The 16,182-nt window shown below is 43.3% G+C and overlaps 1 protein-coding gene across 2 annotated transcripts in view; it reads right to left on the reverse strand.

Moving 5' to 3' along the window:
* Positions 1-7,079: 7,079 nt before the first annotated feature.
* Positions 7,080-16,182, reverse strand: part of ZPBP (zona pellucida binding protein) — a 67,418-nt gene continuing 58,315 nt past the window's right edge. For both annotated transcript variants that reach the window (XM_032800299.2, XM_075062613.1), the window contains one exon: positions 7,080-7,171. In XM_032800299.2, the coding sequence (XP_032656190.1) occupies positions 7,080-7,171 (92 nt within the window). The remainder of the gene's footprint in view (positions 7,172-16,182) is intronic.

The following is a 16,182-nucleotide window of genomic DNA, read 5'->3' on the forward strand; positions in this document are numbered from 1 at the left end:
TCCAGGAGTACATCAGTAAGATGGCCCCCAAAGATGAGCTGCTGAGAGAATGCCTGAGGCAGCAGCAGACATGGGAGGAAGACCAAGCAGAAGAAGTGCCATGGCAAGACAAGACCCTGCATGGGATGTACCATCAACAGATAGCTGAGGTGGCTGACATTGGGAAATCCTACCAGTGGCTGGAAAGGGTTGGACTAAAGGACAGCACTGAGGCACTGATCATAGCAGCACAGGAACAGGCACTGAGCACCAGATCCATACACTATATATATATACATCTGTATTTAATTGTGATGAATGAATTATCAGATAAGAGAATGGGTATAAGTAATCTTTGTGAGGAATGTACGTTCATAGAAGGTGAAATTCCCTCTACGTAGTAAAACAGCACAAGGCCTACGTACCAGTGGTACTATTTAAGCGCTCCAAATAAAGTCTTAAGTAGGATTTAGGTGGTGTATAGGCATTGAATTGGCCTGATCCATGGAATGAATTTCAGTCATTATAAGGAGCAGAAAAAACAACCATTTTTCACACTATGCTACAATGTGTGCATAGAGAATCAAGTCAAGACCCTTATAGGATATGACATATCAAAATGAAAAGAACTATTGCAGGATAACACTTATCAATTCAATTCTATCCCAAGTAGTATGGCTGATATTAAATAAATGCCTTTAGGTGGTGGAATTGTGTGCCAACTACAGTTTTGTTTTGTTTTAAAGGTGCATCAGATTGATAAATGTACTTTATTTGTAAAAAAAATAAAAAGTGCAGCTTAATCTATATTTCTACTGCCTTAAAAACTAATTATTAATTGCAGAGGGTAATCCTGGAATTTATTTGTGGTAGGTACTGTACAAAGCTTCATCTGCTTACATTACTTGGCATGTTACCAACACAAAGCCTACATATTTGCAAAGGCAAGACTCACTGTTTCCTATACTTTATTAACCATTGATAAGTCAAACTAATGCTAAGTAATTTAGTGTTATCGTGATTGGCTAATTATGGAGATGACATTTATGTGCAGTGCTTCAAATTAATGTAACCACACCTACAGTTTGCATTCTGTTTATCCCTGTTTACCAAATGAAAATGAGGAATAACTAGGATTTGGTCATTCTGTAGATTCCAGTTGAACAGAGATGAATTTCATAATTTACTGCTAAAGTATTTTTCTCTCCGAAACACTGCTTTTTCCCCGACTACTTGTTTTAAAATGGCATTTGATAAAAATAGCTATTTTATATATTCTGCTTTTAGATATGCTGTTTATACAACTGTTTCAGCAATAAAAAGTCATTGGTAATCTTATGTTTTTTGCATTTTTTTTATTAATTAGATGTCCTTGATATACATAAATATGCAATACAGACAAACTAGTTCATTAAAACTGAAAAAGCAATCTTGTGGTTTTTCAAATGTTTTAATTTTTTGGCACAATTCACATCAAATCACAATCTTTATGAAGTCTTTACATATAAAAATATACAAATTGGGTGCTTGTAATATATTTTAATTAATTTCCCTTATGTCTAAGAAGTAACATTAAGGCCTTGTCTGCACTACAGGGTTAGGTCAAATTTTGCCACGTTAGGTCAATTTTAAAATTAATGCGTCCACAGAACCAACCCTGTTCTGTTGACCTAAAGAGCTCTTAAAATTGACTTCTGTACTCCTCCCCGGCAAGGGGAGTAGTGCTAAAATCGACTTTGCTGGGTCTAATTTGGGGTACTGCGGACACAAATCGACAGTATTGGCCTCCGGGAGCTATCCCAGAGTGCTCAATTGTGACCACTCTGGACAGTGCTTTGAACTCTGATGCACTAGCCAGGTACATAGGAAAAGCTCCGGGAACTTTTAAATTTCATTTCCTGTTTGATCAGCGTGGCAAACGCAGCAGCACAGGTGATCATGCAGTCCCCCCTGAATCGTAGAGCATAGAATATTTCTACGCTCCTCCTATCATCTCCGTCCCTGAGGTTATCGCAGATTAGAAGGCAAAAAAAAACAACAAAAAAACGCACTCGTGATGACATGTTTTTTGAGCTCATGCAGTACTCCCGCACTGATAGGGCACAGCTTAATGCATGGAGGCATTCAGGGGCAGAGGCCAGGAAAGTATTAAGTGCGCAAAAAGCAGAGGCAGGACGCGATGCTGAGGTTAATGGGGGAGCAAACAGACATGATGAAGCGTCTTGTTGGAGCTGCAGGAAAGCCAACAAGAGCACAGACCCCCTGCTGCATCCACTGTATAACCGCCTACTCTTCTCCCCATGTTCCATAGCCTCCTCACTCAGATGCTCATGGGGGGAGGCGGGGAAGCTCCAGGCACCCAGTTCCTCCACTGCAGAGGATGGTCCAAGCAACAGAACACTGCTTATTTTAGCCACACTAAAAATCAAACTGAATGACAATGTGGCCTTGTCCTTCCCTCCTCCCCCACCCCACCCCGGCTACCTTGTCGTTCTCTTTTTTTTTTTTTTTAATTAATAAAGAATGCATGGTTTCAAAACAATAGTTACTTTATTTCAAAGGGGGAGGGTGGTTGGCTTACAGGGAATTAAAATCAACAAAGAGGGTGAGTTTGCATCGAGAAACACACAACTGTCACACCGAAGTCTGGCCAGTCATGAAACTGGTTTTCAAAGCCTGACGTGCAGTGCACCTTGCTGTGCTCTGATAATCGCCCTGGTGTCTGACTGCTCAAAATCAGACACCAGGCAAATTGCCTCAACCTCTCACCCCACCAGAAACGTCTCCCCCTTACTCGCTCAGCTATTATGGAGCAAACAGCAAGCAGCAATAACAATGGGAATGTTGGTTGCGCTGAGGTCTGACCAACAGCGCCAGCGAAAATATTGTTGTGGGTGGTTTTGGCTACAGCGAGCTTTTAAACGTTCAAAAGGACATTCTACCACCATTCTGCACATGCTCAGCCTATAGTTGAACTGCTCAATACTACTATCCAGGCTTCATGAACATTGATGACATTTACTCAGAACCACCCGTGACACTCTTTTTGCCCCATCAGGCATTGGGAGCTCAACCCAGAATTTCAATGGGTGGCGGAGACTGCGGAAACAGCACAGTAAGCCAACCCTTACGCCGCCCCCCCCGCCCCCCCAGTGAGAGCAACCTTTTTTCCGGGCAGACACCAGGCCATGGCAAGCATGGAGCCCGCTCAGCTCACTGTCACTGTACATCTCCTAGGTGCTGCCAGACGTGGTACTGCTTTGCTACACAGCAGCAGCTCATTGCCTTTTAACAGCAGACGGTGCATTACGATTGGTAGCCATCGTTGTCTCCTGGGTGCTCTTTTAGCCAAACTCAGTGAGGTCGGTCGGGGGCACCTGGACATAGATGGGAGACAACGGCCAGCAATCCTATTGCACCGTCTCCTGGTGAGCAGTCAGGAGACAACTGTGGCTAGCAATCGTACTGTACTGTCTGCTGCCAGCCTAAGATGTATAAGAAAGAGTGGAGCAAAACAATAAAGAGACCAGATTTGTTCAGTATTCATTTGCTCCCCCCACTCCCGCCGTGAATCGTGGGGGGAGGGATAGCTCAGTGGTTTGAGCATTGGCCTGCTAAACTCGAGTTTTGAGGTCAATACTTGAGGGGGCCATTCTGTGTGACAACTGTGTAAGTCATGTCATCAGTCGCCCTTCCCCCGTCAATACAACAGCAGACAATTGTTTCATGCCTTTTTCCGCGCTGACACCATAGCATGGCAAGCATGGAGTCCGTTCAGCTCACCACAGCAGTTATGAGCATTGTAAACACCTTGTGCATTATCATGCAGTTTCTGCAGAACCAGAACCTGAAAAACCAGGCGAGGAGGCGATGGCAGCATGGTGACAAGAGTGACAGGACATGGACACAGACTTATCTCAAAGCGCGGGCCCTGGCAATGTGTTAATGAGGCAGGTTCATGCTGTGGAATGCCGACTCTGGGCCCGGGAACCAAGCACAGACTGGTGGGATTGCATAGTGTTGTGGGTCTGGGATGATTCTCAGTGGCTGCGAAACTTTTGCATGCGTAAAGGCACTTTCATGGAACTTTGTGACTTGCTTTCCCCTGCCTTGAAGCGCAAGAATAGCAAGATGAGAGCAGCCCTCACGGTTCACAAGTGAGTGGCAATAGCCCTATGGAAGCTTGCAACTCGACAGCTACCGGTCAGTCGGGAATCAATTTGGAGTGGGGAAATCTACTGCTGGGTTGCTGTCATACAAGTAGCCAACACAATCACTGAGCTGCTGCTATCAAAGGTAGTGACTCTGGGAAATGTGCACGTCACAGCAGATGGCTTTGCAGCAATGGGATTCCCTAACTGTGGTGGGGCGATAGACGGAACCCATATCCCTATCTTGGCACCAGACCAAGGCAGCCAGTACACAAAGCGCAAGGGGTACTTTTCAATGGTGCTGCAAACACTGCCACCACCTCTCCTCACATTCACTGGCCGCTTTCCTGTCCTGTGCTATTGTGTCCCTCTACCCTTTGTGCTCAGTTCTTTCAGTGCGGAACGCCTGCATGAGCTCAGAGAACATTTCATCACGCGTGCATTTTTTTCACTGCCTTATCTGAGATAGCCTTTGGGATGGAGGAGGGAGGCTTGAAACATTTGCAGCTGCAGGAGGAAAAAAAGGGAGAGAAGTATTTAAAAAGATACATTTTACAGAACAGTGAGTATACTCTTTCACGGTGAACAACACTATTCACATTATATAGCACGTGATTTCGGTACAAGGTCATCCCATCCTTTTCTCTGGGATGACTGCTTTAACCCTCCCCCAACTGCACCGCGTTGCTGGTATCAGGGAAGATACCTGCTAGCCAACGTGAACAGCTCAGCGGGAAGCACCCCACCCCATCCTTTTCTCTGTGATAATCGCTTTAACCCTTGGCTAGCTGCCACGGGCAAACAGCCCAGTAGGAATGGCCACCTATGAACGTCCCCTTAATTAAATTCACGTATTTCAACCAGGTTACCATTAATGATATCACTCTCCTGAGGATAACACAGCGAGACATAGAACGGATGTTGCTTGAATGCCACCAAACACCAGGACCATAAACTGCCAGGCTTTGTCATATCATTGCATGACAAATAATCTAATAATCTAGATTATTTGCTACATGCATGGCGTGGTCAAGTGTCCTACCATGGAGGACGGAATAAGGCTGCTCTCCCGAGAAACCTTCTGCAAAGGCTTTTAGAGTACCTCCAGGAGAGCTTCATGGAGATGTCCCTGGAGGATTTCCACTCCATCTCCTGACACAGTAACAGGCTTTTCCAGTAGCTGTACTGGCCACGAATGCATCCCAAGTCCTCGAGGTAAATTAATCATTAAAGAACTCTTGCTTTTAAACCATGTTTTATATTTATGAAGGTACACTCACCAGAGGTCTCTTCTATGGCTTCATGGTCCGCGATACCGCCTTGGGAGGGTATTTCAGTCAGGGCGAGAAAAAGATCCTGGATGTTGGGGAGAATGGTGTGCTGTGTGGTCTTCTCAACCTCCTCCTCGTCATCATCATCTTCCCTGTCCGCAAAATCCTCAGGCATGGCGACTGAGAGTACCCCATCATCAGAGTACACGAATAGGGGTGGGGTAATGGTGGTGCCGCCCCCGCCCCTTAGAATTGCCTGAAGCTCAGCGTAGAAGTGGTATGTCTGCGGCTCTGTCCCGGACCGTCCGTTTGATTCACTGGCTTTCAGGCAGCACTGTGCTGAGCCCCTTTTGTGGCCTCTGTCCATCATGACTTTGGAGATTTTTTGAAATGTTTTGGCATTCCGTCTTTTGGAACAGAGTTCTGATAGCACGGATTCGTCTCCCCATACATCGACAAGATCCAGTACCTCCTATACGGTCCATACTGGAGCTCTTTTTCGATTCTGGGATGGCATAGTCACCTGTGCTGATCAGCTCTCCACGCTGGGCAAACAAGAAATGAAATTCAAATGTTCGTGGGGCTTTTCCTGTACACCTGGCCAGTGCATCTGAGTTCAGAATGCTGTTCAGAGCGGTAACAATGGTGCACTGTGGGATAGCTTCCGGAGGCCAATACCATCGAATTGCATCCACACTAACCCTAATTTGAACCGGCAATGTCGATTTCAGTGCTACTCCCCTCGTCAGGGAAGAGTACAGAAATCGATTTTAAGAGCCCCATATGTTGACAAAAATGGCTTCGTTGTGTGGACGGGTGCAGGGTTAGTTCAATTTAATGCTGCTAAATTCGACCTAAACTCATAGTGTAGACCAGGCCTTAGTCACAGGTTGACTCTATTATACCAGTGTAAAATGATATAAATATTTCTTTTATCTAAAGATTTAGCCTACTCGAGATAAGAGCCAAGAGAGCTTTAATGTTCAATTTGGGACCTACTGCCATGGCCATAAGATTGCAGGAAAAATACTGATAATATTATGACTGATTGATTAAATTGAAATACTGCCACTTTTTTGGGAGGAATTGCATACGGGCCTGTAGAACTAATTTATCATTAAATTCAATGTAGGATGACTGACTCTCTAATTACCATAGAAACTGAAGTCACTGCTATCAGAAAGAAATAATTTCTTACCTGGTAATTGTTCACAGAATCTGGATCTGTGTCCCAATGTGCTCCACCTCTGAGCTACTGCTGTGGGCTCCTCACAGTCCTCTAACAGTCTATGAAAGGACTGGATGATTAGGAAGATGAAATTACATGTACACTCCTAGAGGTGGTCCTTCTAGAGAAAGACAGAAGCACATTGGCAAGCAATACCCACTGCCACTACTCTGTCTGCTCTGTGAGTAACTAGAGAGCTTTAGTCGTCACAGCAGTCAATCTGGCATATTTCATAAACATTAAATGCATTTTTTAAAAAAAATCAAATACTCAAAAATGGTTCAAGACCTAATATTTTATTAAAATGGCTAGATAGTACTCCTTTTTTAAACAAATTGATGGAACCAAAATTCACCGTACAAGTTGTTAAAATCATTTTATTGATATTACTATGTTAAAATGAAATACATCAGAGCTCCTGAAGAGCAATGTGCTTCTACTGATATTCTGCTAACATTTTGCTGCTCCGTATATCAAAGTATGGTTGCACTGAAGACAGTGAACTCCATCATGGGGATTATATGATCCTGGGCTGCAGACAACTACAGACAGAGAAAACAGAACAAAAGATATTTTAAAAAACTAGATGAATGGTATCTAAAATATTGCTTAGATTATAAATGTTTTAAACCCCTTCCTTGGGACTAATTGGCACAATCAGATTTTTCTAACATTCTAATATCTGATGTAAAAAATAAAATAAAAAAGGACAAATGTAAAAATCTATTTTTACATGCTGTCCATTCATTAAATATAATATTCTTCTCTTCACAAAAAGTAGTTTGTATGACTTTCTGATTCCCCATTGCTCTACCCCAAGTAAGTTTTTTCACCACTGAAAACCAAAAAAAACCGATTGTAGAGTGGTCAACACCCAGTAATGTTTGAACTACATTGCTTTAGCTCCACCTAGTGGACACAAATGTTCTTAAAAGCTAATTTAAAATAAAACTGACTTTTAAGAATCTATTAATAAGTAGCAAATGCACAGAGAATGCAACAAACAAGCAGACATCAATGTGTGGTGCCAAAGATGGTGTTATGAACAGAAGAACCTTTCCACTGGTTAACTCATGCTATGCCATTCTGTGAAATCAGTACACACTCGGTTAAAGACTGACTATAGCCCTAGCCTGTATAGGATATGTTAGCCCCCAATGTAAATCATCATGAGGAAGCAAGAAGGATCACAGCCAGGTGATTGGTTTGTCTGTGTTTCTCCTGGCTCCCTTGAACATCACTATACTTTGACAATTACAGCATTTTTAGAGGAAAAGGGGGGCAGTGAGGGTGTTAATGCTGCCCCACTGGAAACTGTGACGCTCTTACTCTTGCAGCTAGAGCATACCTGCTTCCCCTCTTTGTAGCCCAAAGAAGTCCACTAAGTCTTATCCTACTTGGCACCTATTAATTCAACAGGATTTGTGGGGCTTCATCCTGCCTATTTCCATTGTTACAGAACCTTAGGAAGGTTCATCTGACCCGTGGCAATCATCAGGGGTTGCCGGACTGCTTGTTCCTTTCTGGTGACTCAAAGGAGTTTTAGAGGTCTTCTCAAATGCCATTAGAAATGGGCAGAGCTTATTCACCATTTGGCAAGAGAGGCTTGCAACTGACCCCTCATCCCAACCCTAAAAATCACTGTATTAACTATATGGATTATGGTAGCACCTAAACGCCCCAACCGAGAGCAGGGTCCCATTCTGCTAGACACTATACAAACATTACACATGTATTTGAATCAAGGATGATGACTGTGACATGTTCATTAATTAAGCATAAGGGACAGCATCACAGTAACAATGATTGGTAGAAGGATTCAGGAGCCCTTCTCTCTCTGCAGAATAGTCACAAATTTTTCTCCCACTGCTAGGGAGAGTGAGGAAGTGTGTATGGAAATGGTATGTGAAGTTCTGCATCCACCCTTCAGACCTCTATGGGTCTCCTAGAGGAAACCCTGAATATACATATAGTAAATAGCACTTCCCAGTCTCCACATCAGTTGGGCTGGTAAATAGCCTTCCTTCTCCCCAGTGTGTCTCAACAGTCAGAAGCAAAACTGCCCTCTGCCCACTTCTTCTCCCAGAGAATTCTGTGTTATATGATAACAATCATATAAAAAGTTTTGTGAACAGCTCAATCTCAGTCTGCCATCTAGGGGAAGGCATGAAAAAGAGAAAAAAATCTTAAGCAAACAGCCTACTGCTTGCTGAACTGGCTGCTGGGAAAAGATACCAAGTTTCTTACAGTAAACATAACTTGCCGCAATCTTCCTTTATTGAGCATAAATTCCCACTGGCCTAACTTCACCCTTCATGTATAAACATCTCCACAAAATACTTCACCTCATATATTTCATTTGTATCTATCTAATATACCATTTCACACCTCACAAACTTTTAAGTGCACTGACATGTTAATTTCTTCTTGAATCCTGTGTGCTGACATTTCCTCCCCTACCTCAATTTTTAGTACTATTTCAATATTTGCTTGAGCAATAAATTTTATTTAAAACTTTGAAACAATTATTCTTTAGATATAGTTTCTTTTTTTAATTTTTTAAAAAAATTATTGTAATGGCAAGCTAAATTTGTACCTAGTCCATTAAAGCAAATTACTACAGGAAATCAAACTATACAAGATAGTGAATGAGGACAAAGACTACTAAGTTATAAATCAAGTATGAGTTTCTGATTATCTTATCCCATGGGATGAAATCAAGTTGCCAGGAATGTATCAAGAGCCCACAAAAGATATGAATTTTGGTACCATATTTCATCTACATCTGTAGCCTAACTCCTGAAGGAAAATGAAAACATTGCAGGAATGTTTTTAAGACCAACACAAAAATAATTGTTTTATATCTAATGGTCTTTTGACGACACAAAAGTGCTACACTTACTTTGTGTTAACTGAACTTCAGTGGAGTATCATGTTTGTTTTACCAATTACTCAAACATTTTATTTAACCTTCAAATATGCTTTATTTTATATACCTTAAGAAAAGGTTTTAAAAAGGCACTTAAACCACTAGAATGAACAGTAATTATATTAAATTTATGTTTCTAAGATTTTTATAATCTTAATATGACAAATCTGCAAATTAAAATACGTTATAAATACAAATATGAAACCAGGATGGATAAAAAATTGATTAAAAATGGGTTTTTATTTAAATTAATCATTTTCTTTTTTTAAAATAAACCCCGTTTAAAATTAAATTTGAAATTCTGATACCATGTTAAGACCGAAACATATTATAATTATTCAAATAAAGTAATACTCAAGCAGCATACACATTGCTGAAATTTTAAAGAAATCAAACCACTGAATTGGTAGAAGTCACTGGCTAAGCACCTGGAAGAAAATTATTTACTTGTACAGTACATGGTTTTTCAAGATATGTTTTATACATATATTCCACTGAGGTGTCTGTGCACCCAGTACATTCAAGCGAGAGACTTTTGGTTAGCAGTACCGAGTGGGTCAGCACATACACCATAAGTACTCTTATACCTAGAAGCAAGAGCAGGACCGCTCCAACTGCCTTCTTGTTCCTTCACCACCGGAATCTTGGTAACAATACAATCCATTGTAACGGGGATGGCGAGTGGGTCATGGAATATATATTGTATATACTCGATCATTAGCCGGTTCCTTTATAAGCTGACCCTCCCAAGATGGATAAGTAAAAATGGAAAATTGGTTATAACCCATTCATAAGCCGACTCTATAATTCAGAGGTCAGCAAACTTTGGCTCTCGAGCCATGAGGATAAGCTGCTGATGGGTCAAGATGGTGTGTTTACCTCGAGCGTCCACAGGCACGGAGGTGAACCTAAGTAAACAAAATGTCCCAGTGCACCAGCTGCTTACCCTGATGGGCCGGGACAGCAACCAGTGGGGAAATTTTTTGTGGGGGGAGAAGCTGCGAGTCAGGGGAGTAACCCCTGTGACCACCCTCCACATGACCCCACCCCTAGCCCGGGACCCCCACACTCTCCCCATCCCACCCCTTCCCACTTTATCTGGGGAAGATGTCTCTGGCCTGGGTGGAGCTGGTCCAGAAGACCGGGCAGCACGGCTGCAGCCTGCTCCAGGGGGCTGGGCCGGGTCGGGATGGCCACAGTCTACTCCAGTGGGCCAGGTGGCACAACCACAGCCTGCTCTGGGGGGGCGGGGCCAGGCAGCATGACTGCAGCCTGCCAGCCCCAGAACTGCAGCTGCTTTGGAAGCTGGGGGGAGAGCAGTGTAGCCAGAAACAAACAGACTTTGGCCCTGCCTCTTTCCTTCTGGCTCTGCTGCTGCTCCTTGCTCCCTCTGTTGGGGGGAGGGGCTGTGTCCCACCTCTCCCTCTCTATACCCATTCATAAGCTGACTCCCTTCTCTAGTTCTTCTCTTTTTTACTAAAAAAATTCGGCTTATGAACAAGTATATACGGTATACCTGCAACAAATCTCAAAAAGAGCCACAGTGAATGTAGTAAATCATTGTTTCTTCTTATTCTTCTTTGTGTGCTTGTACACATTTATATTTCAATGATTCCAAAGCTGTTCTCTTTTGGAGATGGAAACTCACTGCGGTCTACTTAAACTATGACTGTAGAACTGTCATTTTAATTATTTCACTATGGCATAAATGTTGACTGAACGTATGGATGTAGCAACTTTGTAAATGTCCATAAGGAGAACACTCCTCAGAAGGGCCACAGTGGCAGCCTGGGCTCCAGTTTAATGCACAATAATACTTGGTAATGGTGTTACATTTTAACAACTCATAACAAGTACAGACACAGAAAGAGATCCAGTTAGAAATCCTGTGGGATGAAATGGCCTATCATTCTTCAAAGGTTCAAAGAGTGGTCTCATAAGGCCTGTGAGGACTAAGTTAAAGTCCCAGAAAGGGACTTGTTCTCTTGTTGGTGGATAAAACCCTATTAGACCTTTTACAAGTCTTCCTACTACAGGGATGAAGAAAACAGAACATCCCTGAATAGGAGGGCGAATGGTGGCGTTAGCTTGCTGAAAGTTGACCTTGCAGCTCACTGATAGGCCAAATTCTTTAGTTCCAGTAGGTATTTAACACTTCTTGTACCTGCGCTTTGGATGGAGGCAGTTGATGCCAGGCCTTCCTCCTATTAATAAGGATATTTTGAAATCTATGCAAACAGTTTATTTCTGATAAATTCAGCCAATCTGCATCCATGCTGTGAGGTGGAGACTGCAAGGATTGGGGTACAAAATCTGACTGGGTCTCAGCAATTGCGTCCAAGAATAAAGATAAGATTATAGGAGGCTGCACTGACATAAGAACAGCCTACTGGTCAGACCAAAGATCTATCTAGCCCCGTATGCTGTCTTCCAACAGTGGCCAATGCCAGATGCCCCAGAGGAAATGAACAGAGTAGATAATCATCAAGTGATCCATCCCCTGTCGCCCATTCCCAGCTTCTGGCACACAGAGGCTAGGGATACCATCCCTGCCCATCCTGGCTAATAGCCATTGATGGACCTATCCTCCATGAATGTATCTAGTTTTTTTTTTAATCTTGTTATTGTCTTGGCCTTTACAACATGAAATTGGGCTTGTTTTTGCCTTATTTGGCTTGTGAGTTGCTTCTTGGCTAATTTTTGGCTTGTAGCTTGTTCCTTCTTTTTTTTGATCGGCTCCTGACAAGCAGGGGAAAGGGAGGGCAAGCTGGGCCAAGGGGAGAAGAGAATCGGGTGAACAGCAGGCCCACCACATTCTCAGATTGCATGCCGGGGAGATCTAGTCACATGGAGTGTTGTGGTTCTTAGGATTGGCTTGTTTTGGCCTCGTTTTGAAATGGGATTAGCTTGATTTTTGGCTCAGTGTAAAAGCTGGGGTGCTTATTTACAGCATGAAAGTTGGCAACTGTGCTTTGCAGGTATGAAGAAAGGCTCTCAGGTCTACATCGTTTATATGAAGGGCTGTTTCTTGGCAAAATCACTGACCTTGAGTTTACACTCTGTTCAGATCTGCTCCTGACCCCAGAGTGGATTCATCCATTCGTAGTATTTTCTATGGAAGTAGAGAGAGAAAAGGGAACTCCCTTGCACACATTTTTCAGAGTCATCTATTCCTTAATGATAATAGGACTCAGAAAGGTACATGAACTGCCATGTCCAAAGGATATTTGTTTTGCCAATATAGACTTCAACCAGCTTTGCACGTACTACAGGTAAAGTGTGGTGGCATGCTGAGTCACACGTACATTCAAGATGCCAAGATTCCTAGCAATCTAAGGCAAAATCACAAGGATGAACCTGCAAATTACTGCATAGGATGGACTGAAGTTCTCCAGAGCTAGATAGGCTGTTGCAGTGAGAGTCAAGAATGGTCCCAAAGAACTTGATTCTTTCTACAGCGGGGGGACAGTGTCAACTTGTCTTGTTTATTCTCAGACCCAGCTGGATGAGCCACAACTGAAGCTACTAATACCACCATACATTTTGTAAAAATTCTGGGATCTGATGAGAGACTAAAAAGAAGCACTGTGTACTGGTAGTAGCAGACCCCAACTAGAAATCTTATATTTTCCATGGCTTAATTGGATGACCACATGAAAGTTGGCAACTTGCAGCCCAAGAGCAGCATATCAGTCATTCGGCTCTTGGGATGGGATGATGATGTCAGCAGGTTTGCCTGGTGCCCTCAGATGTGATGGTCTCACTGGTACCAAGGTGGATACTGAAACCACTGCTTGCTGTGGGACCTGTTGGGCCACAAGCAGAAGTGTGTCTGGGACCAATGAACACAATGTATCTTTGGCTGCTACACGTGCCCAAGGAATAGTACTGATAAGATTGGTACAATAGTCAATTTGTGCCAACAGTGAAACTGGACACAGCATCGGTGTCAGGGCTGTCAGTACTGGAGGAAGGGATGGAATCGTCAGGCCTCGCCTCATTGCTACCAAGGTGATCAGTACCAGAGTCATTTATATCACTGTATACTGAGTCCCTGGAAACAGAACCTGAGTTAGTGACACCTGTCCTCTTTAATCAGCCAGATTGGTACTTGACAGCTTATAAAGCAAGTTTTCACCTCTTGCTGAAGCATGATGTTCAGAGCCACATGGTTCTTGAGGAGCCTTTCCTGGGTTTTGAGCTACCCTTATGCTCAAAAGAGCTAGAAGTCTTAAGGGCCTTAGATGTAGGGCCAGGGATGGATTGCTGCCTCTTCTCTCTGGAAGTTTTGTGGGACTTCCTCCTTCTGTCAGAGGCAGTCTTTTGGTGACAGAACAGCAACTGAAGATGAGGTAGCTGCAGGAATGCTTCTGGAGGAGGCATAATCAGAACAATCAGCCCTGGGCATACCAAAATCAAAGCTCAGGCCAACAACCTCTTCATGAGGTAAATCTTAAGCCAGGACTCTCCAGCTCTTTCAGGTTCTTTTCCAAACCAACTCAATATAGCACATCTAGCACTAGACAGATTAGACACCTAGTGTGTCTGTCGTTTAGTGACATTACTGCCTCACATGTCAAGCAATTTTGAAATCTGAGGATTTATGTACCAAGACAACTAATCTGTACAGGAGTGTGGTGGGGTTGCCCCACACAGGTATATGGAGGGTTAAAGCAGCCACAGGGTGGCTGCGCAAAACCCAACCAATGGGAGGATAACTTGTAGTGAGCCAGTCAGGAGAAGAGTTACTGGAGCAGCCAATCAGGGCCAGTGAGGGCCATATAAGAATGGCTGCTCAACAGAGCAAGGACAGTCTCTCCCTGGAGTGCAAGGGAGAAGGACTGGCTGCCTTAGAGGAGTACCTTGGATAGAGCAGTACTGGGCAGGGTCAGGGGAGCAACAAGGAGCTCCAGCCTGAGCACTGCCAGACTGAGGCCCTTGATATAAAGGGCCAGGAAGGTGCTAGGGCTACAGGAAATAGGTGGCAGGAGTTGGAGGACAGAAAGCACATGGCCGCCAGCTATAGGGTCCCTGGATCGGCCCGGGGTAGTGGGCAAGCTCCCCCTCCCTTTCTCCCCCACTTGCCACAGAGGCGGTGGCCAGTATTCAGACTGAGGTTTACCCCTTGAGGTGAGGGACTAGACCAAAGGCTACAATAGGGCACAGCATCAAGTGGATGGACTAGAGACAGCGGTTCCAAAGCAGAGTGAGACAGCTGGAGGGCCATTCCCAGAAGAAGAAGTTTCTCAGTCCGGGGAGCAATGCAGGCCTTAGAGGTGGAGCAGAAGTGATGGTGGTGAGACACCACTAGATGAAGGTGCACCAGCAACCAAGTGCTAATTCCCAGCACTGCCAGCAGGAGGTGCTGAAGTGGTGAGTCCCGCCCCGTCACAAGTAGTACCACCACAGGAGACAAATGAAAGAAAATAGCCTCCTCTTAAAAAAGAACAAAATAAACTCTTACTGAAAACTAATACTAAACTACCTATCTACTAAGCACCATCTATTTACAAAAAAGCTGCTGATAAGCAAGGCAATAAATTGTGAGCTAAGAGGCATCACTGGGAACGCTATCAAAGCCTCAGACAATGAAGGAACTGAGAGGCAGCAGGAGCAGCCCTGCTCTTTATTCCCACAGTTGGAGGCACAATGATACTCAGGGCACATGCATGGCTCCATACAGTGCTGATGACTGAAAGTGTCTGGTTTGAATGCACCAGGCACACATACCCCAACAGCGGAACATGTGTACAAGCACTCAGAGAAGAACCAGAATTTGTTAAAATGCTAAAGTAGCTTCTGACAGAAGTGACATCTTCTGCAGGTGCAGAGAGACTATTTTCTTTATTTCAGCTTATTCAACAAGTTCAGAGCTAAACGATTAGTTCATTCAAAGTTAAGAAATGGATAGAGAATTGAAAAAGCAGCAAAGCTTGTGCTCCTCTTCCTTTCTTGAGTTAAAAACTGTGTGAGAGGATGAGATCTACTAGTTCTAAAATCTTGAATGACATGGTGACCAATTCAATTCACTAACTACAGAGAATACTTCCTTTGTTTAATACATCTGTTTTAAATGCAAAACAGGCTTTAATAAATTTTTTGTGTGTATGTCCAATACATTTCAAGGTAATGTTCAATAAGAAAAAATGCTGTTTTATGCATTTTAATTGTACTACAATTTGCATCCAAATGCAGCTTTAACACAAATCATGAGTAAAAAATTAATCCTATACTAAATAAGAAATATCATTCAACATTTTCTAAAAGTGTAAAAATTAAGAATCAGAATAAAATAATGTTAAGCTACAAACTGCTTAACTAGATGTGCATAGACACAGTTTATCCTCCTTGTTAACAAACAGTACCAAAGTTAAGGTAGAGCCAATCTAGTAAAAGCTGTGTTATCCAGCACTTTACCAACTGAAAAGCTCTATAAACTGGCATTTCTGATCTTCATTGAAAGTCCAGTTTATAGTCCAGTTGGTGCAGGGCTGGCAGGTTCCCTACCTAGCTCCCTGGAAGCAGCGACAAAACCCTGCTGCTCCTAGGTGGAGAAACAGCCACAAGAAGTTCGGAGCACTGAGTGTGGGAACCTCAGCCAATGGGAGCTGTGGGGGCAGCGCC

This window comes from Chelonoidis abingdonii, chromosome 2, assembly GCF_003597395.2.
Source record: "Chelonoidis abingdonii isolate Lonesome George chromosome 2, CheloAbing_2.0, whole genome shotgun sequence".
Taxonomy (NCBI): Eukaryota; Metazoa; Chordata; order Testudines; family Testudinidae; genus Chelonoidis; species Chelonoidis abingdonii.